This window comes from Antennarius striatus, chromosome 21 (assembly GCF_040054535.1).
Source record: "Antennarius striatus isolate MH-2024 chromosome 21, ASM4005453v1, whole genome shotgun sequence".
NCBI classification, from domain to species: Eukaryota; Metazoa; Chordata; class Actinopteri; order Lophiiformes; family Antennariidae; genus Antennarius; species Antennarius striatus.
Genome location: NC_090796.1, coordinates 11,868,257 through 11,894,111, shown reverse-complemented (window position 1 = coordinate 11,894,111; position 25,855 = coordinate 11,868,257). Strand labels below are relative to the sequence as shown.

Genomic DNA, 25,855 nt, shown 5'->3' with positions numbered 1-25,855 from the left:
AATTACATTTATAAAAAAAAGTCGTCCCCAGGAGGATGAAAGACGTTCTGGAATGCAGGGCCTCTCTATCTCCCTTTCTCTCTGTGAAGTAACACTTTAGAGAGCAGATTCATCTTACCTTCCTTCTTCTGTATCTTCCCCCATGTGTAAGAACTAAGAACTCCACAAGACAATGAGAAAGACGGCTGTAAAGTGGGGTTTGGGGGGGAGGTGTGTGTGCATGGGGAGGGGGGGTGCTTTAGGGAACTACCAGAGCCATGACTCAGGGTTTGCAATGTTGCCAAAATGTCTGGCAGCATGTGGTAACAAATGATAACTGCAGTAGAGAGCAGCCGCCAGTTTGTAAGATGAGGCCTTTTTACGGATGAAGGAATGGGAAGAGTTTAGAATTTGCTGATGGTGAGGATAATGTTTTAAGATCTAAATGAGCTGATCATTTAAAGATTCACAATAAGGAGCTTTAAGGGTTTTTTTTTAATATATACAGTACCTGTATATACTGGTTTGATCGCGAAGGGAAATTATGAAAGCACAGTTACTGGTTCAAACTAATGCATACATATATTAGTGACTACAGGCCCCTGTAGCACACACACACACACACACACACACACACACACACACACACACACACACACACACACACACACACACACACACACACACACAAGGGGGCCTGTAGGCATGCAAAGGAGGTAGAGTGGCGGGCAGCTCTTTCTTGGTGCGCCCCAAATGAGCAAATTGTAAAGGGGACAGCGCCTTGCTCAAGGGTGCCTCGGCAGTGCTCCGGAGGAGAGCTGACACCTCCCGAGTATTTTTCTTGGGGCGGGAATTGAACCGAAGATATTGAATCATAGGACGACCCGCTCAAGCGCCCGCTCTACCACTGAGCCACTGCCGCCCCAAATGGTCAAGTTACGGATTTATGCACGACAACTTTGGCCATTTGTCAAAAAAACAAAAAACAAATGTGAAATGTTGTACCACAAATAAATATGTTTAAATCACAGCGCACATGGCTTATTTATTCAAGACGTAAAAGTCATGTGATCACAATGAAAAGCAGAGGAGTGATCAGATGTTGAACAGAGTGACAGGCTGCTGACTCTCAGTGGTGATCACAGGTCACTGCACCAACGGGGTACAGCTGGAATTTACCCTCTGACCACAACTCTGCTCGCTGGGTAAATTTATGTATCAACATGTTGGCTCTCAAAAAGTATTTACATTGATATGTACTATCGTCATTCATTTTTAAATCAACTTAAATATCAGGGGCGGCCGGCTGTTGCCTCACAGCCAGGAGGTTCCCAAATCGAGTCCTGTTTTGTGCGGAGTTTGCGTGTTCCCCCCGTGTCTGCGTGGGTTCTCCGGCTTCCTCCCACCTCCTAAAAACATGCATTTCAGGTGAATTGATCGATAAAAATTGCCTGTAGGTGTGAGCGTGGGCGTGCGTGATTGTTTATCTTTCGTGGTGCACTGACGGCGTGCTGGAGTCTCTAGTGTGTGTGTGTGTGTGTGTGTGTGTGTGTGTGTGTGTGTGTGTGTGTGTATGTAAAACATAGCGCTTCCTGCTGCACGATAGATAGAGTAATACTCTGCAGAGCCCGCAGCTTCAGGGTGCGCTTGATTTCTATTTTTTCGTAACTCACACTGGAGGAGCGGGTCTTCAATTTCTAAGATAAACACGCTGAGATAAATTCATTCAAGACGAATAAAAAAGATTTTTACTCTTAAGTGATTCCGGGGAAAACAACACTTAAATAATGATGGTAAGTAGATAGATAGATAGATAGATAGATAGATAGATAGATAGATAGATAGATAGATAGATAGATAGATAGATAGATAGATAGATAGATAGATAGATAGATAAAATACACTTGAAACTACAAATTGTTTCATCTCACTACATTTATTCAGGCATGTCGATAGAAGAAAAGATAAACCTGAATTTATCGTAAGAACTGTGAAGCAGTCTGAAGCTGTAAACATTGAGTTGGTCTGCAGCGCCACCCGCTTGGACGGAGTCGGGTAGAAAATGAAGCTGCCCTCTGTTTGTTTGTTTTTTTTGTGGGTGGGTCGGCTGTTCCGTCCGTTCGTCCTCCTCCCTCACCTAGTCAGCAGGTTCATCACATCGCTGTTAAAATTCCTTCACCTCGTTTTGTCAATCACTACATCCGGATAAGGCTAACCATCCTCGGGGCGCAGGAGGAGGAGGAGGAGGATGGAGGAGGAGGATGGAGGACCAGGATCCGTCAGCCTGCCAGGCGGAGATTCACCGACGGCCAATGACCAGCCATGATAAACCTGTAATATCTCTGTAACGACGCTGGAACCGCTCACGGTGAGTTTATTCACGGCACTTTGTTATTGTTGGGCCATTAATGAATTATGATTTTTTTTCATAATCGTTATAGTTATTTTAGATTCGACAGTTTTCTGTCGATAACCTCATAATATTACGTTTTTTTTCTCATCGCCGTGTCGTTTCTTTACCTCCTGTGTAATCGAACTACTATATTCTAAGAATATTCCAGGAATACTTCTGTGATGTTCACGGTTGTGACGTTCACAGTGGTCATATAATGTTGCTTGATTTTGTAAATACCTTTTATTTCAAATAAACTTTTTTTTTCCAAACGTTGAATGGTTCTTAATCTTGAAGTTTCAAGTTGCAAGTACAATTAAAAAAAAAAAAAGGGAAAGCTAATTCAAATGAAATAATTTACACAAACAGCAAATTATTTAGACATTTTGAAATACAGTATATGGTTGTTTGATTTGCTGCTTAAGTCCATCCTGGTGATTTTTCTTTGATTCCATGTCCCTGGTCTCTGCAGGGTGCCTGGGTTTCTCATCCTGTAGGGCCTCAGTAGATGAAGGTTTCTGGGGTTCTGCTGCTGCCTGTTGCACCCACTCCAAACTATCTGGAACTCCACATCGCAATTTTCACCAATTTTCACCATCGCCCATGTCATCTGGACGGAGATGTTCAGGTGTGTCTGGTTTTGGGGGTGGAGCCGTGTCCCCGGGGCCCGTGGTGGTAGACATGTTGGAGCCCAGCGTGGGGTTTGGGATTGGCGAGGCCAACAGGGAGCTGTTTGATGCCTGCCGGAGCGGAGACCTGGAGCGAGTGCATAAGTTGGTGTCCTCTGAGAATGTGAATAGCCGCGACACGGCAGGAAGGAGGTCCACGCCGCTGCACTTCGCTGCAGGTGAGACATGCATCACCTTCAATCTGTGTATAATATTTATTAGACAAAATACAAAGAATCATTTGGTATAAAATGTGGTTGTTTCCGGTTGACGTCATAAACTTTCATCATATGCTAAATTATTAACCCTTTCCACTTTACAACAGAGTCTCACAGCTCTTTTCCTGTGACACAAAGCTATGAGTGACACATCACACCATTTGGTTGTCTTACACACAGCCCAAAACTCAAAATTGATTGTAAATTAAAATCAGTCAAAGGCAAAGTCTGTAACCCTATATTTGATTTATTGTGAGCGTTGAGAATTAACTCCTTGTCTTCAGGTTTTGGTCGTAAAGATGTGGTAGCCTTCCTCCTCCAGAATGGAGCTGACGTCCACGCCAGGGACGATGGAGGCCTGGTATCCCTCCACAACGCCTGTTCCTTCGGCCATGCTGACGTATACTGTCCCATCTATAACTTTCATCTGAAGAATTTACTGTATGTATACATTTTTTACAATCCTTAAAGACTTTTACCGTGTTGTTTTCTGTTATAGGTGGTGAGACTGTTGCTTCGACATGGGGCAGACGCCAACACTAGAGACAACTGGAACTACACTCCACTTCATGAAGCAGCTATCAAGGGCAAAATTGACGTGTGTATAGGTACATACATGTTTAAACTCTTAGAATATCCTTAAGATAACCTAAGACAAATACCTGAAATGATGTTAACTTCATTAAGACAAAATACAATTGCAGAGGAAAGCCCTTAGTTTTAGTGAATTTGATGAGCTAAATCTCAAAACTTATAAAACGATATAAAATTGTCATCTGTATTTTCAATTTTTGTTCATACCAGGAGAATAGATGAAATTACAAGTATCCATATTTTTTAATATAGTTTAATATCAAGTAAATCAATTATATCAATTTAATATCATTTTAATGTCTGGGTTTTTTTTGCAAGATATTATTAAACTGGCACAAATTCCAAAATCTTTTCTTTTCTTTTTTTCCCATGTCTTGGGAGAAAACCAATGCTTTCTGTGTGTGTGTGTGTGTGTGTGTGTGTGTGTGTGTGTGTGTGTGTGTGTGTGTGTGTGTGTGTGTGTGTGTGTGTGTGTGTGTGTGTGTGTCTGTGTCTGTGTCTGTGTCTGTGTCTGTGTCTGTGTGTATGTGTAGTGTTGCTGCAGCATGGTGCTGAGCCAACCATTAGGAACACAGACGGTCGAACGGCTCTGGATTTGGCAGAACCTTCTGCCAAAGCGGTGCTGACAGGTGAGGAGTGACCTTTTGAACCAGACAAACCTGCTAGCTCAAGTTGTGTTTGCTCTAAAAAGCATTACCTCCTCATAATCCCACAGATTTCCTTTGTTGCTGCCAAAGCAGTTCTGACCCGTTGAGGCAGAGACTTCATAAAACCCTCTAAAGGTGTGCTCTTATATCTGGCTCTGAGACATTAGCAGGAGATCTATTTGAATCTACGCCAACATTTTGAACTCAATTTAGTGTTTCTCACTCACATCTTTTTAACTCCTTTGATAAAAGCATAAGAGAAGTCATCTGACAAGAACTGGTGCACACAGAGGGGCCAGGTCTCTGTCCAACATGTCATTTTTAGTCCTTGTTTGCAACTGGTACTATAACTCAGGGAAAAGACACACATAAATAGACAAACTTTGACAACTGTGTTCTAAAGACATTGTTCAGGAAATCAAAACTGGTTATTTTCATATTCATAGAATATTAAATTGAGTGCAGGAAGCGTAGTAGCATTTTATGTTATTGTGTCCTATTGAGAAGTTGAGAACCTAAACAAATTAGCTTAGCCACCAACTTTAAAAGTGATTTTATGTGTGTGTGTGTGTGTGTGTGTGTGTGTGTGCGTGCGTGCGTGCGTGCGTGCGTGTGTGTGTGTGTGTGTTTGCTGTTTTTTCAGGTGAATACAGGAAGGATGAGCTACTGGAAAGTGCAAGGTATGTTCAAGGAGTGGTGAGATGTCAGAGTTAAGTGTTAGTCCATTTAAGTCAACAATATTTTATTTATTTTAAAAAATTAATTGTTCCAACTTTTTACTTTCTTGTATTCTTTGAAAAATGTAATGTGGTAAAAAAATAACTAGCCTTACATGGAATTATGAAAGTCCACTTGTGGTTGGTGGTCCAACATGATGATCGTGTCACAACAGAAGCGGTCATGAGGAGAAGCTGATGGCTCTGCTGACGCCTGTCAATGTCAACTGTCACGCCAACGATGGCCGAAAGGTATCTGAAAGTCATTTCTTTCAACATTTTGAACTGAGGTTCAGCTCCAGTTTTCAAGTCTTTGACCAGATTTAGGCTGATGATTGAGTTGCCGTTAAAAGGTATCATAGATTGGCTCCGCTGGCTGTTGGCTTGTCGTTTCAGTCCACGCCGTTACACCTGGCAGCAGGATACAACCGTGTCAAGACCGTCCGACTGTTACTGCAGTACGGTGGTGACGTGCACGCTAAAGACAAGGGGTAAAATAGTGTGTGTGTGTGTGTGTGTGTGTGTGTGTGTGTGTTACAGCTTCCAACCAGAAATACCTTCAGTTGCTGTTGTACTGGTAGTGATATCAGAACCATTATTCCATCCTGTGTCGTAGGGATCTAGTTCCTCTTCACAACGCCTGCTCATACGGGCACTTTGAGGTCACTGAGTTGCTGCTTAAGGTAAATTTAGGTCATTCTTCAAATATATTTGCACTTCCGTCATCGTATGAGTTCAGTTTCTTCACAGTGTAATTTGACACCCTATTCATATTTAAACACATGACCTGAAGTCAGGCTTTTTTTGGTTGTTTTTTTTTAGTTGCATACAATAATTTACTGGAAGGTTTTTGGCCTCATTCGGTAACCCTCTTGGCAAACACGCTGCAGCTTCCTGTGACTTTGAACAGTGTAGACAAATACAAAAAAACCCCAAAAACTCTGAGTTTCGTATCCTGAGTTGGGTTTCCTGCCTTTTGACTAATGGATTCTTAACCTGTGTTCAGCATGGAGCCTGTGTTAATGCCATTGACCTGTGGCAGTTCACCCCTCTGCATGAAGCTGCCTCCAAGAACCGAGCTGAGGTACAGTACAAAGCCTCCCTAACCCCCAGTTCACCTTTGGTAGCTCTGTAACCAGTAATGTGAACTATTGCCTGTCCTGAAGGAAATGATTTATTGATGCTATATCGACATGCAGCACATGACTTTTATGATAAACATTTGAAGTTCATCGGATTTTTGTTTTGTTCTGCCTCTTATATGATACCGCCGTATAGAACATCTGTAATAATTCAAGAGCTGTGACATTTTGATGAAATTTTATGCATGTGACACAAACAGGAATATTTTAGAAAAACAGCATGTAGCAGCTGACCTCATTCTTTCAGCCCATTCAAACCATTCACACAGTCTACAGATGAACGCAGTCTACAGGTGAACGGCGTTTTAAACCAGAAACATCCCCAGAACAGTAAACTCAAAGACAAACATCGACACAGAATATGTTTTGATTACAGCTTATTCTTATCATCCGATCAAATTAGGACATCAGCCCTAAAGCTTGGGGACCTTTTTTTTTTTTTTGTCATGTTAACCCTGTCTCTGCCTGTGCTGCTAGATGTTTCTGTTGCATGTCATAGACCCTGATGCTCAATTTAAAACTACATTCACTGCAAAGAAGGGACTTTTCTGGGAAAGCTGTTATGTGATCTTTACTGACTGAGGGCCATTGAGTCACAGGTGGTGTAAGAAAAAGGAGACACAGGTAGAAACAATCAAGAAAGAGAAAAAGCAGGAGGAGGAGGAAGAGGTCAAACAGGAGGGAAAGAAGCCGTGGATTGTTAAATTTTCAGCAATTCCTGCCTGATTTCCTTTTTTTCACTCAGTTTTATACCATAGTTAATTTAATATTATGAAAGATTTCAACAGTTTTTTTGGTGATTATTCATACATTTTCTCTCAAAGTACTGCATGTCACTGAAATAGTTTGGTTTAGACAACAGGAGTCATATTGTACTGCTATGAAAACATTTCATTCAGATCCCAGCTTTAGGGCTCATGCAGTGTAAAAGGATGTGGTAGTGTGTGTACGACTCATGTGCATGCGTGTATATCATCTGCATCCACAGTCAGATATCATGTTGCGTTGCTGTGATCATGCAGTCAAAGCAAAAAAACAAACAAAACAAAAACAAAGACCATCCTAAAAACAACTTCCCCTTTGGAAACTAAATGCTTACTGTACTGGTTTGTGTTCAGGTGTGTTCCCTCCTGCTGAGCTTTGGAGCCGACCCCACCTTCCTCAACTGTCATAATAAAACCTCCATTGACCTCGCACCCACTTTGCAGCTGAAAGAACGACTTGCCTGTAAGTCCTGTCTATGTTTACTTCACACACTTTATTTATCCAATGGAGGGAAATTCATTCTCTGCATGTGATCCAGTCCTGTGGAGCAGTGGGTAGCCCTCACCTGTGGATCAAACAGGGATTCAGTGCTTTGATCAAACATACTTGGACCATATTACCTCCTGAGTTCCCCTACAATAAAATTCTGTGTTCTTATATCATGTAATATCAGCTGTCGTGGCCTAACTTTTACTTAAAGTTTCAATCTGACACTTTAGGCCTCCTTCATCCACATGTTAAAAATAAATTCTGATTTTTACAGTTTGAAATGCAAACTCTCTTTAAGAATTTCCTTTAACTACATGTTAAAAATGTGGTTTTATTTGGATGGCAGTTGAGCTTTTAAATATATCTGTTAACATTGTGTTTCTAATCTTGTTGGATCTTGGTGGTAGATGAGTTCAGAGGTCACAGCCTTCTGCATGCAGCCAGGGAGGCCGACATGGTGAAAGTCAAGAGGCATCTGAGCTCAGAGACCATCAACTTCAAACACCCGCACACTTTGGAGTCGGCGCTGGTGAGAGTTACCCCCAAGGAAAGATAGAAAGATATCCTGTGCTGGACATTAAAGCGACATGTTAGGATATTACTCACGTGAAGTAATGCTCAATTCTAAACTTATAAAGTAAAATCCATCTCCCCCTGTGAAAAATAAATGCATGTATTCACATACCTCAGCATTGTGCATCTGCCTCTCCTTACCTGAGGAGGAAACAAGTGTGTGAACTTCTACTGAGGAAAGGAGCCGACGTCAACGAAAAAACGAAAGAGTGAGTTCTGAGAAACTTTAACAAACACACAGCATCTCTACAAAGAACAGCTTAAACTACTGTCACCTTTTTTGTGTTCCCCCAGCCTGATGACCCCTCTCCACCTGGCTTCAGAGAAAGCCCACACTGACATCATCGAGGTGCTGGTCAAACATCAAGCCAAGGTCAGCGAGGGGAGTTTGAGAACAACTAAATGTTGCTAATCTTTTCCCTTTGCCTTCAAAACTTCTACTGATATTCTTCTAGGTGAATGCCGTGGATCACCTCGGACAGACGGCGCTGCATCGAGCCGCTCGACGCGGCCACCTGCATACTTGTAGGCTGCTGCTCAATGCTGGTTGTGACCCGCTGATCACATCACTGCAGGGACTCTCACCTTCACAACTGGGCAACCAAAGCGTGCAGGAGATACTACAAGGTGGGCTGCTGATGGGATTTTAGATTCCCATTAATTTCCTAAATCATTTATTGCCAGGTTGTTGGGGCTAAAGAGGAATCCATGTTTATTTGCTGCCATTTATATGTAATATATGTAATATAGGATATATGCAATTTCCTCCGGGATTAATAAAGTATCTATCTATCTATCTATCTATCTATCTATCTATCTATCTATCTATCTATCTATCTATCTATCTATCTATCTATCTATCTATCTATCTATCTATCTATCTATCTATCTATCTATCTATCTATCTATCTATCTATCTATCTATCTATCTATCTATCTATCTATCTATCTATCTATCTATTTGGTTTAACTGGGCTGTGTTTATTATTTTGTGGTCATATAACCGTAGAAGGGGTTTTGCTTGGAAACAGTGAAGTTGATGGATGGCTGCTTGAAGCCTCAAAAACAGGAGATCTGGAAACTGTCAAGGTAGGAAAACCCTCTCCAGGAGGTGTTACAGGCATATTGGAATCCACTCTGCTTACTAGAAGAAGACAGGATTTTATGTCTTCGTCCACTTGTGTAGAAGTTGTGCACGATGCAGAACGTGAACTGCAGGGATGTGGAGGGTCGACAGTCGACACCTCTGCACTTTGCAGCCGGTTATAACCGGCTGGCTGTCGTCCAGTTCCTGCTGCAGCATGGAGGAGATGTACATGCCAAGGATAAAGGGTGAGGAAATGTTCCTTCCCGTTATTTCTTTTTGATCAAGTTAAATTTTCACTTAATATTAAAGTTTGAAAAATGGAGACACAACTTTTTAAACAGAACAACCCTTTAAAGTTTATGCAGAATAATACTCAATGCCTAAAGATGTCTCTCCGTCTCAGAGGTCTGGTCCCTCTCCATAACGCCTGTTCATATGGTCACTATGAGGTGACAGAGTTGTTGGTTCGTCACGGTGCTACGGTTAACGTGGCCGACCTCTGGAAATTCACTCCACTGCATGAAGCTGCCACCAAGGGCAAATACGACATTTGTAAACTCCTGCTGCAGGTACACACACACACACACACACACAACCTGTGGAAGTTCCATAATTTAGTGCTTTGTGTTGTCTGCAGCACGGTGCTGACCCAACCCAGAAGAACCGGGATGGCAGCACCCCTCTGGATCTGGTGAAAGCTACCGACATGGACCTACACGACCTTCTGAGTGGTGACGCCGCCCTGCTGGACGCTGCCAAGAAAGGCTGCTTGGTTCGAGTGAAGAAACTCTGCACGCGTGACAATGTCAACTGTAGAGACACCCAGGGGAGACAGTCCACACCGTTACACCTGGCTGGTACAGAAACACACAACTGAAACATCCCCACATGCCTCAACCTCCACCAAAACTCAACCAAGATCAAACCAAAGTGAGCACAGTATTCAGACTTTTCTGCATGAATGTGTTTACGTGTGTGTGTTTTTTACAGCAGGTTATAATAACCTGGAGGTCGCAGAGTACTTGCTGCGGCATGGAGCTGAGGTCAACTCCCAGGATAAAGGAGGACTACTTCCTCTACACAATGCTGCCTCCTACGGGGTGAGGATGAGAAGTACTGTATGTATTAGCGTGGCTAATAGATACATTTCTTTCATTTTTCAATCCAGTTGAGTCACCATGGCAACACTTACTCCTTTTGGTGGCTAATACCTTCAGAAACCTTGTAAGGTCTCAACACCAGTCTTTGAATGTCAACCATTTCGATCATAGTTTGTGAGACCAAAACTTTGACATAAATTTTTACACCGTGATGTGCGTTATGCTCACCTACGTGGCAGTGGGCGCTATTAACCACAGAGGGGAGCCCGTGTGGTTTGGAGGGGAGGGAGAGTCTAGCTGGTGTCCCTCAGGAATATGATTAAGGCAAATGAAACTCAGGTCTTAGGGTCTTTGTGATAAATTCGGCTGGATGATTCTGTTTGCTGCAGCATTTTATTATCACGTTGCCTGCAACACATTGTTCCTGAAGTGTTCAACTCAAAGTTTACCAAAATACAGTACAGGTTGAAATTATATTTGAACCAAGAATTTCTATCAGCCTACATTAACCCTAACCCTAAACTGAAGAAAAAAACACTTTCTCTGAGATTAGTTTGATAGAACTGATGGGTCAAGATTTTTTTTTTAATAATTCAAGAGGATTCAAAAGAGTCCAAGGTGTTGAACAGAAGCTGAGGCTTGCTGCTGTTTTATTAGTCAAGGTTAGACATGCATTCCATTTTTGCTGTCTTAACGGCATCCTGATAGCCCATAAGATGCTGTTGAAGAATTTCGATGAAGACGTGGAGTTTAACGAGACGTGGAGTCTTTTACCCACTTGGTCTCATCATGTCTGCATGAGTGTGGAGTCATTTACCCATGGCTCTGTAAGTGCTTTACTGCGTTTTGTTTTCAATGGTGCAATAGTTCCCTGTTGATACCCGTGCAGGCCATGTAAAAACAAGGAGCTCCTCAGTACTGAGAGCACGATTAACGTCAACTCTACCAACACTGTTTGATTCAGTATGACAGCTCTAGTCTGGAGAGAATTTCCCCTTGATTAATTCAGTCAAACATACCCACCCCTTATTCTCTCTTTACACCCCCCCATACATGCACATACACACACGAACAAACACACACACACACAAAGTTGCAGTGTCCTTTGAATAATGAGTCGCTGATTGAAGAGACAGAAAGTGGACACAAGCATACCCACCAGTGATGAGGAATGAAATGACCTATTTGTGTGTGTGTGTGTGTGCGTGTGTGCGTGTGTGTGTGTGTGTGTGTGTGTGTGTGTGTGTGTGTGTACAGAGCTCTTCAAGCGTCTTATCTCGTCATATCAGCTGATTAGAACTCCATTATTCACCGTTCATCCCTCGCTCCCTCTCCTTCCCCTCGGCACCTTCACCCCTGTAACTCAGCTCATCCCCGTCTTTCCATTATTCCTCGCGTTTCAGGCCGTGTTTTGTATTTTTTTCTGACCCACAGGTCCGCAGACGTTTGTGTTCAGGTAGGAAGTTGATTGAAACAAGAGTAAATGTCTTGATCTTTCAGCATGTAGACGTAGCCGCACTGCTCATCAAGTTCAACGCCTCAGTCAACGCCACGGATAAGTGGGCGTACACGCCGCTGCACGAGGCCGCTCAGAAAGGACGGACGCAGCTGTGCACCCTGCTTTTGGCCCATGGTGCAGATCCCAGCCTCAGAAACCAGGAGGGGCAATCTGCGCTTGACCTGGTCATGGTTCGTCTTACATGGACTTAACTGGACAGTCCACAATAAATAAACATCAAACTGTTTCTTATTGATCATCTAGATTTTTCTTCCCCCTCTTCTCTCTCACCTTTTAATTTTTTAATTTCACCTTCCATTTCACCTTCTTATTTTTGCGTCTTTCTTATTTTAATCTTCTTTTGCTTCCATGTTCTCCACCTATTCTGCATTTTTTTTCATTTTCTCATTTCTCTTTACAAGTTTCTTTGTGTTCTTTATGTCAACTAGGCCATTTCCTCTTCCTTCTCTTCTTCTTCTTTCACTCCTCTATCCTTTTATCCTTTTCTTTCCTCCAAGTAGAGGAACTTATTTTGTCTGTCCCCTCATTAATCTCTCGTTCTCCTCATTCACCTCATCATCTTTGTCCCATTCTGCTTCCATGTCTTCATCCTTCTGTCCTTTACCTCATCCACTGTTTTTTTCTCCTTGTTCCTTTCCTTTACACTCACTTCCACCTAACTTCATCTCATCCAACTGTTTTCCTCTTCCCCCTCTCCTTCTGCAGGCAGATGATGTTCATGCTTTGCTAACAGCTGCAATGCCCCCCTCCGCTCTACCCAGCTGTTATAAACCTCAGGTCATCAACATGGTGGTGTCACGTTCCAGTCCTCCCGTTGCCATGGTTCCCCCACTTCTCTCTTCCTCCTCTTCTGTTCTTGATGCCGCAAAGGCCTCTACAACCAAGTGCAACGCTACCATTGCATCCAGTGCTTCAAACTCCTCATCTTCACTGCTGGCATCGTCTTCATCGTTATCTGGTTTTGCTGAGGCGTCAACGGTTGTGTCAGCGACCCAAGTCTCACTGGGTGCTGAAAAGAAAGAGGAAGGTCAGAATGGTGAACATAAAAAAACAGAAAGACTCTCTGAAAACAAATAACTACTTCATTACTTTTTTTATTTTACCATAAATTAATTCCCATGGATGGATTCTGATATGAGACTGTTCTTCTTTCAAGTTCAGGCAAATAAAATCTTTCATGATACAAAAAAAAGACACCACCTCTAGCTCTTCCGGTGGAATACAGATGCGTTCCCAGGCCAGCCGACGGATATAGTGTCTCCAGCGTGTCTGAGGTCTTCCATGAGGCATCCTCCCAATAAAACATGCCTGTACACCTCCCCATGGAGGTGACCAAGAGGCATCCAAAACAGATGCCCGAGTCACCTCAGCAAATTCAAATATGAGAGGATGTAAATAGAGTGGTAACTTCCTGTGTTTTGTGTGTTTGTGTTTGTGTAGAAGCTGAGCTCAGCATTCTTCAGTTTTTAAAGAACCTTGGGCTGGACCATCTCCTGGAGACCTTTGACAGAGAGCAGGTGAGATCCAGTATTCCTGGAGACGTCCAGCACCCCTGGCTGGTGCACTTCCTCTTAAGTGGTGATGGATTGACAGCAGTTCTTCCAAACTGACCCAGACTAATAGACAAATTATGGCTAACCAGACCACATTTGTTTTTTCAGAAGTTGCCATAGTAACTGAGCTTCAACTCTAATGAAAAAATGTAAACCTTCTAACTCTTGCATGGCATGCTTTTTTATTTTTTTCTTTGCTATTTGGGCTGTTTGGGACCTGATGAGTGTAAAAACAAAGAGTTATCTTTTTACCAGTAATGTGCGGTCAGGGGAGGCACAGCCTCACCTGCCATCATGAAAGAAAAAAAAAGGAAAATGGAAGAAATAAATTAAACGGTTATATTTATCCAGTGACGTGTATCATAAAATTATTTTCCATTTAATGTCATCAATTTTAGTTTATTTTTACTCAAAATTGCTGAAGTTTCACATTTAACGGTTAAATACTGAGGAGACCTGCTGTGAGGCAGCAGCCTCATCATGGATTGCGCAATGACTTGGCGAGCTGTGCTGGTAGCTAAACAGTGAGACCGTAATACTATCTCTCTATGTGTCGCTATTAAAATGTTCTTTCTTGAGTTGAGCGATCCTAAAACGGCTGGGAAGATGCACTAAGTGAGGCACGCAGTTTTCCTGCCTTATGGTAGGGGGCGCTGGTGATCCCAGGGATTCTTCTTGGGACTACTCGACTGCAGAATAAGTGACAGAAAGCTTCAATCTAAAGTCAGAAAGTCAAATGCAGCCATTCATTTGTTTTTTTCTGCTCGCCTTGCCTTACGATAAAAATGGAGGATTGCATATCTAAACTGAAATTTTTTTTGATGCTTTTGTTCAGAAGGAGCTGCGCGTGGACTTAATTTATAAGTAAACATAACATATAAACGAACATGTAGGTAACAACATAACTTTAATTAAATGTGCTTATTTGTGTTAGTTTGTATGTGTAAATAATTCTACCATGAGACTTTAAACATAACCCACTGTTGCTAATTAAATGGTGAATAAGCTACAATGTAGGTTCATTTGCTTGTAAATCTGATTACAATTAGATCAGTGCCTCAACAGCCGTGAACCTCACTGCTTGTCACTGCTTTTTACATATGTAATGTCAGAGATAAATATCGACATATGAGGACATTTGTTTTAAATTTTGATAAAACAAAATAAAGTCACAATTGAGACAAAACTATTTATTGTGTGCAAGAACACAGAAGCATTTTTCCTGAGGGCAAAAACAAAATGAGAAACAAGAAGTGTGTCCCTCTGAGCAATGTGGCTCATTTGATGCGCTGCTAACATTTGTAGGAAGATGTATGTGGATAACAAAGTGGAAAACATTCTTGCATTTTTACTGCTGATATTCAGCAGGTGATGTAGATGTTGAAGAACATGTCATGGTCATGTTTAAACTGTGCTTTGGCAGATCACCCTGGATGTGCTGGTGGAGATGGGTCACCGCGAGCTGAAGGAGATCGGCGTCAGTGCTTATGGACACAGACACAAAATCATCAAAGGAGTGGAGAGGCTCGTCAGCGGGCCTCCGAGTGAGGACTCTTACATGCTTCAGTTTTGGACATTTTTATTTTACATCAAATAGGAAACAGATGTTTCTAAAACAACACACTGCGTTTGTGTGGTTGCCAGGTCTGAACCCCTACCTGAACACGACCAACAGTGGGACAATATTGATGGACCTTGCAGCCGATGACAAGGAGTTCCTGTCCGTGGAGGAGGAGGTAAGGGCTTAAATTAACGGAAGTATAATGGTGTGACAAAACACTGACAACTTTTCCCCGGCTGTAGTCGCCGACCTCCAACTAATATGAAGGAGAGGAAGAAGCGCTGCTGGAATGTGGTGAAGACAATCCTGTTAGCATGAATAAGTTAAACGTACAGTGTGAAAGAGTGTGCAACTATCTAAATTCCCTTCGAGGATGAATATAGTATATAAAATAAAAAACTAAAAATGAATTAAAAAAAAAAAAGTATTACAATCCTGTTTGTGACCAGATGCAGTGCACGATCAGGGAGCACCGAGACGGCGGCCATGCTGGAGGAGTCTTCAGTGGATACACACTGGTCAAGGTAACACAGGTTGTACAGGATGCATAGACGTGGTACAGATTCCAGTTAAACTGTCATATTGTATTTATTTATTAATTTTTTCCTGAACTTTGTTGACCTTATCTGACCTAATTTTTGTTGTTGTTTTTTTGTTCCAGATCCAGAAAGTCTGCAACAAGAAGCTGTGGGAGAGGTACACACACCGCCGGAATGAAGTTTCAGAGGAAAACCACAACCACTCCAATGAACGCATGCTCTTCCACGGTCAGTATTTGAATTATGATCGATTGCGACAGCCTGGAGAAAACATGGGGAGGATAGTTATGTGGTGGAACACAAAGGCAGGGATAATCATTTCAGTTCCCTTCCCTTTTGTTTGTATTATTTTGTATTAATTTTGTTTTTTTTTAAATTTCTTTTGCTTCCAGGCTCCCCGTTTGTCAACGCCATCATTCATAAAGGTTTTGACGAGCGTCACGCCTACATTGGTGGAATGTTTGGTGCTGGGATCTACTTCGCAGAGAACTCATCAAAGAGCAACCAGTACGTTTATGGGATTGGAGGAGGAACGGGCTGCCCGCTCCACAAAGACCGCTCCTGCTACATCTGCCACAGGTGGAGGTTACTTAAGGCAAACTCAGGACAAATCTGTTCTTCCTGTTAGTTTTCTGTTTTTTGTTTAATTCTTTTAAACTGTTCATCTTGTTTGGCTCCTCTAGGCACCTGTTGTTCTGCCGGGTGACTCTGGGGAAGTCATTCCTACAGTTTAGTGCCATGAAGATGGCTCACTCTCCACCGGGTCACCACTCTATCACCGGCAGGCCGAGTATCAACGGCCTCGCTCTGGCCGAGTATGTCATCTACAGAGGAGAGCAGGTCAGTAAGATTTCTGATACAAGTCTTGTGTCTTTAAACATGAAGATACTTTCTTTTATCCATCCCAAGGACAAGAAGGATTTTGGGTTACTTTTGCTTGTTTCCATTCATTCCATTCCATTGTTTTCTATTCAATTCATTTTTATGTAATTCATGCAGAGTGATGAATGCCCAGCTGTGTCATTTTTATTTTCTCATGTCTTACTGCTGGTCTCCATCTCACTAATATGTGTTTTCTATTTTATTCAGGAATATATTGTCATGTAAACACTGAGAGGTTTTTATGGCTAAAGATGCTTGAGGCAAAACATCTTCTAGTTGAGAAACCACTGTCTTATTTGACGGCGTTTACATTTGTGTACAAGTGTCATCGAAAGCGTCTTACTGGTGATGAAGCACAAGCAAAAAGAGTTTTATAGTACATGAACGATAGTGATATAAGTGATTCTTCTAAAGCTTTATTCTTTTCTTAAGCTGTTGTTAGGTTAGCTTCAGTTCCAGAGTGGTCCCTTATATTTAATGGTAGCTGCATGAGCAGAGGCTGCAGCCTGCACTAAGATGAAGGTGCGTTGCCTTCTCCGGAACCAAATAGCTGTTCTCAAGTGGTACTTTCAAATCCAGCATAAATAGATGTCCCCTCAAGCAATCAGCGGTGCTGTTACTGTGTGAATATATGGAGTGCTTTGCTTGAAAGATGACAGCTGGACTGAAAAGACACACAATAGTAGAACTAACACAAGGTGCTTGTTAATGAACCATCCTGTATCACATCTTTATTTTTTAGGAAATTGGAAATTAATTTGGAAATTTCATATTCTGCTTGTGATAGTCCAGCTGAAATCACATTTATGTCATCAAAAGTTTTTGTACTTTTTTTTTTTTTTTAAATTGCAAACGGGAAGAAAAATGTCTGAGCATGTTTCAGAAATGCTTCTAATTTCTGGTCTTTAGTTAGTGATCATCTCTCTCTGCACACAGGCCTATCCAGAGTATCTGATAACTTATCAGATCATGAAACCTGAGGATTCTGCAGATGGATGAGGAGGTAGAGGATGATGAAAGATGTGTAGGAGGAGAAAAATGCAAATAAATGCAGAAGAGTGCTCATTTTACTCTACCGGCTGAGCCTTTACATTACTAACTGCATGCACACAAATTTTTATATCATGTGCAAAATGTGAATGTTTTTATCAGATGCTTTTTTTTGTTGTTTTCATATTGTGTTTTATGCACTTTAACTATGGGTTTTATCATAATATGGGGTTAAAACTGATATCCTCCCTGTGCTACTGATGCACTTACCCAGTGATTCAGGATGCGACACTTTCATTGGGGATCAGTATCATCACACCGCTGCCGCCAAAAGTTCAGGCATTGTTGGCTTGAAATCTGGTGGAAGGAAACACACTGGTGCTTTTTGAAAACACCTGAAAATCAAACATTTATTCAGTCTACGTATTTTTTTCAGCAACAATGCTTTGTGTTGCCTGGCAACACTCTAATGAGGTGATGTTGTTTTGTTAATTTCATTAAGATGTATAAATGGAGGATTTTTTATTTTTCTAATATGGGAGAAAAAAGAGAGGATGGCAGTGTTGTCTTCGTCTATGGGTTTTTTTGTCAGCCTTAATGAGTACAAATACACAAACATGTTTGTTTTTTCCAGCTTGCTGGATCCAGATCTGAATTAAATGTCTTGCTCAGTGATCCAAACAAAACAGTCGTCGTGCTCAAACCAAGCACAAGTTTGACTGAATATTTCCGTCCAACGCCATCCGGTGAGGACGAGAGTGACACATTTGGACTGAATTTTGCAGTGTAACAAAACTAATTGATTAGATTAGATAATGATACCCCTCTTCAAAATGTTAAAATTACAAAGCCCCCCCCCCCCCCCCAAAAAATCTTATAACTGACATCATGGACACATTTAATACCCCAGTTCTGGTTATTAGGTTGCTAAGTGATGCCTTTACTATGGCTAATGTAGCTAAACCATCTCTGCAGTGTCAAACCTTGAATTCAAAGAAAACCTGCTTTACATTTTCATACTCTAATGTCGAGTTAGGCTGTCATTGGTTATTACAATGACAGCATAACATTACAAATGCTGAATGTCATGCATGTGAATCTTGTCTGACTGTTCTACTGTTGTAAGTTCTCCTGTCATCTGTATTGTGACTTTAACTGGCACTAATGGGGACGTTTTTGTGCACTCTACTGCATGGTACTTACTGTAAGAGCTTTCCGACTACCAGCATTTTGGCAGTCGAAGGAAACGAGCATCTGAATGCAGAGGGGACATCTCACTGACTTCACGGAATGATTAAACAAACTGGTGCTATCCTAAATGTTTAAGGACCTTCTTTAAGAAGCTTTCAAAATTTCAAAACGAAATAAATACCTCTGTAAGACGGTGGTTTTGGGCATTTTTCTGTCTAAGTTAGCTGGTCAGGCAGGGATGTACAGGAATCATGTGGTGGCCTTGCTTTTATCAGGAGAAAGTTCTTTGTGCCTTCAGGTCCAGTGCCTCTAATAACAGATACACTATAATTTATTTTCCATGCTCTAAAGGCCACACTTTGATGCTGACTCTTCTTTTCTAAGCAACACCTTAATCTCATTTTATTTATCCTACATCTATTCCTTGAAGCATTTGGAACAATCTTTCAACATAACCATAATGCTGTTAAAAGAATCTTAAAGTAAAAAACTGAATATTTTTCTGTGTCTCAATTTTCATGTCTTCTAGGTTAAATGCATATGAGCTGGATGTATAGACGACAGATAATCATCTCCTTTGGAAAATGACAAAGTCAGCATATTCAGGTTTTATTTAAAAAACCCCAAAAACAATTCTTTCACAAAAATTTTTCAGCACTTTGCTATAGACTAAATCCTTCCATCTTACTGTAGCGCTAAGTTCCAGCCAGGTTTGCAGAAACCACTAGATCATTAAATCCTTTTTGCAGCTCAGCATCACCAGCGATATTCTAAGGAATATTTGGTGGGGTTGAAGATATTTCTTGCTACTCTAGTGAAGGGTTACTTGTCCCAAAGGTTCCTAGTGGATGTCATGAGACTGATGAGGTGATCCAGGAAGTCGTCCATCAGGCAAATTAGTACGTACAGATTCAGCTTCAAGATGCAAATTTAATCAAAGCTGCATCAAATAGATGCTCAAACTTCAAGCTGTTAAGCTTGAACGAGCAAGGACATTAATAAATGGGAAAAAAGATTTTCACCTGAGAATTTTGAGTCTTCTAAACACAAAATTACCAACAAATTTGTAATTAATCTGATTTGTAAAAGATTTGATATTATAAAAATGAACTGAAAACCCATTACTATAATGTACTTTTTTACATAAAATGATTACTAAATTATGTTGAATTTAATTAACAAATATTGGCATTAAATTCAAAATAATTGCATAATATTATACATTGCATTTAGTTTCAGTGAAGATGCAGTTAGATCTAAACTTGTTTAAATAATTGGTATTAAATACATTCTTAGAATTGCTAATCAGCAACATTGTGCTATAATAGACAAATACAGAAGAGCAAAGATATTCTCTGTGAGTGTCGCAGTGACCTCAGTATTTCCAGCTGACAATTACATGTTTGTTTGAAGCTTTTGTTCCTCTTGTGGAGGGAAGCATGGCTGCAGTCGCATGGCAGCGGGGTCAGCGGCCAGGGATGAATCAAACAACAAACAGGAGCTGATTCTAACAGGCACTCATCTTTCATCTGTAGGAGGCTGGGATTGTGATGGAGCATCAATTTATTTTCGTTTCTGAAGTCACTTCAGATTTTAAATGACAGTTCTGTCAGTCAGTGGAGACAAACACCTATACTGGAAAAAAACCCGGGAATGGCCGAATTTCACTGTTCGGGTGAAGAAAGAAAGGATTAGTTAAACCTGGAAGTAAATTTTTTTTCTAACTATTCCCTTTCCCTTGCCTGCTGTTGCAGCGCTTCCTCATCTTTCTCCTTACCTGTCAGTTTCTTTTGCCTCCAGCATTTCTTCATCAAGTTCATCCTTAGTCAACCTATAGTTTCCTCTGAGTCTGCTCCTGGGTCCCAACCTAAAGTTAGGAGCAGCGCTTCCTCCATATTAATACATATAGTTCATAAAACTCAGTTAGTGGACAAGCATGTCTCTGTCACATCTGAATTAATCCTCATAGATGTTGTTCCAATCCCTCAACACAACACTCAAATACACTATTAGTTGGCATAGGCCTAAATTTATTACATTATCATCCAAGCCAGGGGAGAAGCATCTGGGATCGTGATCCCTCAAGAGACGAGTGAACATTTTGGAAGCTGTTCTAGAATACATTCAGATGTTCCCTCTTCTAAACTAGAAGAGGAGTGCATACAGTCCATCTAATTACCTCCAGGTTGGAGAACTCCCTGTGGGATCTCACAACGGTACTGAATGTGAAATCTTAATTTCTTATGCAAAGACATAAATCATTTGTCTTTGTGACTTTCGTCCTTCCTTCCTTCCTTCCTTCCTTCCTCTGTTCAGTCTGTCTGCCAAGAGTCTCAATGTTAATCAGCTTTGACCAGTCCATCTGGACCGAGCCAAGATGACAGTACTCAACCTGTTTCACCAAAGAACATATTCATACAGCAACCCAGAATACTCTCTCTCTCTCTCTCTCTCTCTCAGAAAAATTGATTTGCAAAAGATCAAAAAATTCCTGCAAGACAAAAGGTTCGAAGGTAAAAGTAGAATTTTTTTTTCCTGACCTCAATATAGCGTCAGCTTTTAAATGAAAAGTAAAACAAGAAGTGGTGAGCCAGTTTTTACAGACAGAGAGTTTTATAGATTGAAAAAAGTAAAAGACATGAATGTAGAAGAGACGACTGAGGAGAACGGATTATTGTTTTTTTTTTTCATATTTTTCTTTTTTAGCTTGATGAATGTAAAAAGGTTAGATGTTTCTTTGTTCAGAAAATACACAGTACTATTGAAAATCTTCTTTACGTGAATCTGAATTTTGTATCAACGTGATTATTTCATAATTTGACTTTTATGAATAAACGTGATGTTAAAAATCAAAATCAAAAAATCTGTCTGTCTCTCACGCTGTCTGTCTGTCTCTTTCTGTGTGTGTGTGTGTGTGTGTGTGTGTGCGCGCGCGCGCGTCAGAAGATCAGAAGCTTGGTTTTGCGTTTGTTTCCTTAAAAGTGACTTTAAACCACATTGACTCACAATGACAATTCTAACAGGTTTTTGCAGTATCTCCTGTGAAGGGTCCGTATCTTCACTGTATTGAAGGTAGAGGTAGAGGAGATAAAGACCTTTAATTGGTTGGTGGACTCATATAACTTTATTCATGGCTGATATTTCCATACTTCCTGGGCATTTCACTCAATGAGAAAAGTTCTAAACACAATTCATAAAGCAACCCAGAAGACACAAAAGACTATCTGAACATGTCTATGACTTGCAGATCATGAGGTTATAATATATATCATTAAAAAATAACCAACTAAGCAGCTAAGTCAATAAATAAAGAAACATATAAATAGATGTTTCCTACAACATTTGATTTGCAAATATTGAACACAAACAGCAGTTCAAAAATATGCTGACATTTACAGTGTGTGGGGGAAAAACTACAGATAAATCTGTAGCTCAAAGAGAGATTAATACAGAGGAAATACAGAGGAAATAATAAATAAATAGAGGAAAAAGGAAATAAAGTTGAATTAAATCAGATAAAGAGGAAATAAAGTCAAAATAAAGATCACTCAATTAACCAAAATGTCAACTATTTCTCTGATTTCTCAAACTTCATTGTTTTTTTTTCTTGTTTTCTTTCACACATGAAAACCATGGTAAAAAAAATAAAATAAATACTTGATCTTTTTTTAAATTTAGAACAAAACCTTCAATCTTCAAGGTTTTTTTCTGTTCACTACAAAATAAACTGTTAGCTTTGAGAAAGGTTGAGATGAGGTGAGTGAAGTCGTTTTGGAACCGGTTGGTCTTCCTTTTCCAGAACCGTCGCTTTATTGGTTTTATTGGTACTCTTTGACCTTTCGGGATGCTCACGGCTCCTGGACTTGACCTGGAATAAGGCAACAATCAGTGGGTCCAGAGGAACTGTAGGGCAACATGTCCAAAGAAATCTCCGCCTGGCACTCATACTGCAGCATGGCGGGCAGCAGTAGATTGTTGTGGTTGCACGAATCATCGGACATGACAGAAACGTTGTCAAAGTTCTGCTCCAGATTTCCTCCTGTGTGTGGCGGCCCTATCAGTCTCTGCGCCCCGGGTCCCGCCACGGCGCAGGCCTCCTTCTGCATGGTGGTGTCGTGGTGATAGGACACCAGCTCGTTGCTAAAGTCCACCGCCTCAACCGTGGAAGTGGAGCAGTATTTATTACAGCCAAGTATGGTAGAGAAGGCCTTCCTGAAATCGGCATTAAAAGCATAAATGACCGGGTTCAGGGATGAATTAGCCCAGCCGAACCACACAAAGATGCTGAAGGTAGTGTCGCTGACGCACGGCGGCTCTCCGGGTTTGTCCATGTCGCAGAAAGGCACCACGCAATTGAGGACAAAAAAGGGCAGCCAACAGAACACAAACACTCCCATGATGATTGAAAGCGTCTTTAAGACCTTTGTTTCTCTTTTGAAAGATGTTTTCAAAGAGCTTTCGTCTTGCGTTGACGCGCGGTGGAGTTGATTTTGCGCACGGGATCCTGCCGCTCTCTCCAAAGACGAGATCCGTCTGATTTGGATTTGTGCGATGCGAAAAATGCGTGTGTAAGTGCCGACCATAATCACAACGGGAATGTAGAAGCTTATGAGGGATGAGGAGATGGCGTAAGTCCGGTTGAGGCTGGCGTTGCAATCGTCTGGATTGTCGGCGGTCGAGTTATCCGCGCGGTGCCAGTTGAGCTGCACGGGAATGAAAGAGATGAGGATGGAAAGAGTCCAGGCGACACCGATCATCAGGAAAGCAAACTTGCGCGTCATTTTCCGCTCATACTTAAACGGACTGGAGATAGCCCAGTATCGATCCATGCTGATTATGCATAGGTTGAGAATGGACGCGGTGGAACACATGATGTCGAAAGCGACCCAGGTGTCACAGAAACGTCCGAAGAGCCAGATGCCAGCGACTTCGGATACCGCCCTCCACGGCATCACGAGCACGGCCACGAACAGGTCGGACACCGCTAAAGAGATGACGAATGAGTTTGTGACTTTGGAACGAAGGTGACGGAATTTGATGACCGCGGCGCACACCAGCGTGTTACCCAGTAGGGTGGAAACGATCAGGACGCACAGGACGCAGCCGGTTAGCGCGCGTAGACTGACACCTCCACCTGACCCGGGGCTTTCCGCTCCAGCTGTGACCACATGGTGCTGGTCCACATTATCCCCGTACTCCTGAATTTGGTTTTGGCTCTCATTGTTAAAACTCTCCATGAATATCCGCAATCAGGAAGTCGGTGCCATGTGCGTCTCTTATTCTTCCGAACTTGGCGCTTTTTTATCCTCTATCCATCATCACTGCAGCGCATGTGAGGTCGAAAAATTCCTGCTTCTTTCTCCAACACGCAAACAGCACGAAAATAATACTAAATAACGTATTTCTTCCAGAGAGCTAATCCAGCCGTGAGATACTCCGTCAAGGTGATGCGCTCAGAGCTTCGAAAATGACAACGCGCTCAGTGACAGGCTGCAGATTGCGACCCTCAGCGCACCAACACATCCAGTCTTCACATATTCAACCTCACATTAAGACCATTAAAAAAACATCGATGTCATGATCATCTGACTTGGGTTTTCCTTGCTTCTCGTGATACACAAAATTAAGATAAAAATTGATCAAATACGTTTTAATGATGTCTTTCTGTCAGAACCATCTCTCAATTTAGAATTAACTCATCAATACAAGCGGTCTATTGATTAATACATTTGTAAATTGATAACGTTTGAATTTTGCTGCAGGTCAATTCAGTCGACTTTAAACAGAAAATGACACATTTCTGATGTCAAGGGAAAACGTGATTTTGTTGTTGTTGTTGATGTTTTGACCACATATCTTTTTTTAACTTGTTTTCTGATCGATGTTAAATATTATGCCGGAATTTGATGAAAATAATCCAAGTCTAAATATTTGTAAGACTTTCTCTTGCCTTATGACATAACTTAAAGGAGCACATGTAACTTCATTTAAATGACTGCCTCCACTGATGGTGGTTTTAATAGAGCAGGTCACAGAGTAAAAACAAAGCACATACTGCCCTCTGGTAGACAAGTACTGTTAGCACATTTTCACAAAGGAGCCAGAGTGTCCAATGAGCAACTTGTGAGGGGATGGTGCCTTGCTCGAGGAGGTGAACTGGCACGTCTCTACTGCCAGTTCGCACTACTCGCTTTTTGGTTCACGCGTTCTTGAGCCGGTCACCCAAGACGCTTTCCTTGGATTGAGCTCTGTAGGACTATAGCTCATGTAGAAACTAATTAATATACAACCAAAGTATTTCATAAATATAGAACCCTAACCCTAACCCTAACCCTGTACACACACACAGTTTGAGTGACCAGTCCAGTCTGCTGTCTAGCTGCAGTCTCAGGTACGTATAGTTTCCTACAACCTCCACCTCACTGCCCTAGATGATTACTGGCTGTGGAGAGGGAGGTGCTCGCCGGAAATCCAGCACCATCTCCTTTATCTTGGAAACGTTGAGCAGGAGCTGGTTCTGTTGGCACCACTCCACGAAGTCAGACACCAATGCCCTGTACTCCCCCTCATCACCCTCCCGGATACATGCCACAATCGCAGTGTCATATGAGTACTTTTGTATGTGGCATGTATCTGAGTTGTACTTGAGGTCCGATGTGTAGAGGGTGAAGAGAAGGGGTCCCCTGTGGTGCCCCCGTGCTGCTGGTCACCATAGAAGACAAACAGTCCCCCATACGGACGTACTGGGGTCTGTCCGTTAGGTAGTCCGTGATCCAGCTCACGAGGTAGGGGTCCACAGCCATGGAGGTCAGTTTATCCTGTAGGAGCTGGGGCTGGATGGTGTTGAAGCTGCTCGAAAAGTCAAAGAAAAGCACCCTGATGGCACAGTCTCCGGCGTCCAGGTAAGAGAGCCCGCAGTGGAGGAGGTATAAGACAGCGTCGTCAACCCCAACCTTGGCCTGATAGGCAAACTGGAGAGGGTCCATAACACCCTGCACCTGTAGACGCATGAGCTCCGGGACCAGTCGCTCTAGGGTCTTCATTACGTGGGAGGTAAGAGTGACCGTTCGGTGGTCGTTGAGCTCAGTAGGGTGTCCTTTCTTGGGTACAGGGACAATGCAGGAGGTCTTCCATAGTGACGGGACCCTCCCTAGCCGCAGACTGAGGTTGAACAATCACTGCAGGGGGTCCCCCAGTTCCGAAGCACAGGCTTGGAGGAGTCTTGGGGAGACCTTATCCGGTCCAGCCGC

At 41.9% G+C, this 25,855-nt stretch overlaps 2 protein-coding genes across 3 annotated transcripts; one reads left to right on the top strand and one right to left on the bottom strand.

Annotated features, from left to right (window-relative positions):
• The first annotated feature begins 1,153 nt into the window (after positions 1 to 1,153).
• Positions 1,154 to 21,415, top strand: LOC137588585 (poly [ADP-ribose] polymerase tankyrase-2-like). Of its 2 annotated transcripts, XM_068305736.1 has the most exons (31): positions 1,154 to 1,407; positions 2,190 to 2,347; positions 2,844 to 3,218; positions 3,542 to 3,657; positions 3,757 to 3,865; positions 4,385 to 4,480; positions 5,142 to 5,178; positions 5,391 to 5,466; positions 5,611 to 5,705; positions 5,831 to 5,897; positions 6,221 to 6,298; positions 7,475 to 7,583; positions 8,018 to 8,139; positions 8,301 to 8,392; positions 8,478 to 8,556; positions 8,639 to 8,810; positions 9,193 to 9,272; positions 9,370 to 9,515; positions 9,674 to 9,839; positions 9,908 to 10,127; positions 10,261 to 10,370; positions 11,871 to 12,059; positions 12,595 to 12,916; positions 13,330 to 13,406; positions 14,866 to 14,986; positions 15,087 to 15,178; positions 15,453 to 15,527; positions 15,665 to 15,770; positions 15,935 to 16,121; positions 16,226 to 16,382; positions 17,361 to 21,415. In XM_068305736.1, exons 3-31 carry the CDS (start codon positions 2,975 to 2,977, stop codon positions 17,421 to 17,423), a joined length of 3,603 nt encoding a protein of 1,200 aa, XP_068161837.1. In that variant the 5' UTR covers positions 1,154 to 1,407; positions 2,190 to 2,347; positions 2,844 to 2,974; the 3' UTR covers positions 17,424 to 21,415. The 2 variants fall into 2 exon arrangements, with proteins under 2 accessions (XP_068161837.1, XP_068161838.1); XM_068305737.1 differs by lacking the exons at positions 1,154 to 1,407; positions 2,190 to 2,347; positions 2,844 to 3,218; ... (1 more) ...; positions 3,757 to 3,865; positions 4,385 to 4,480 and adding an exon at positions 4,563 to 4,633 and having other exon boundaries at positions 12,595 to 12,925.
• A 304-nt stretch (positions 21,416 to 21,719) lies between these two features.
• Positions 21,720 to 23,572, bottom strand: drd6b (dopamine receptor D6b). Its single transcript, XM_068305680.1, has one exon. It carries the CDS (start codon positions 23,555 to 23,557, stop codon positions 22,454 to 22,456), a length of 1,104 nt encoding a protein of 367 aa, XP_068161781.1. The 5' UTR covers positions 23,558 to 23,572; the 3' UTR covers positions 21,720 to 22,453.
• Between the last annotated feature and the right edge of the window lie 2,283 nt (positions 23,573 to 25,855).

Excerpts from the sequence above, each read along its gene's own strand:
- LOC137588585 (XM_068305736.1), top strand. The coding sequence starts at position 2,975 with ATGTCATCTGGACGGAGATGTTCAGGTGTGTCTGGTTTTGGGGGTGGA. Across the intron at positions 8,557-8,638 it reads TGGTCAAACATCAAGCCAAG|GTGAATGCCGTGGATCACCT; the intron begins GTCAGCGAGGGG and ends ATATTCTTCTAG. Across the intron at positions 15,771-15,934 it reads TGAACGCATGCTCTTCCACG|GCTCCCCGTTTGTCAACGCC; the intron begins GTCAGTATTTGA and ends TTTTGCTTCCAG.
- drd6b (XM_068305680.1), bottom strand. The coding sequence starts at position 23,557 with ATGCCGTGGAGGGCGGTATCCGAAGTCGCTGGCATCTGGCTCTTCGGA.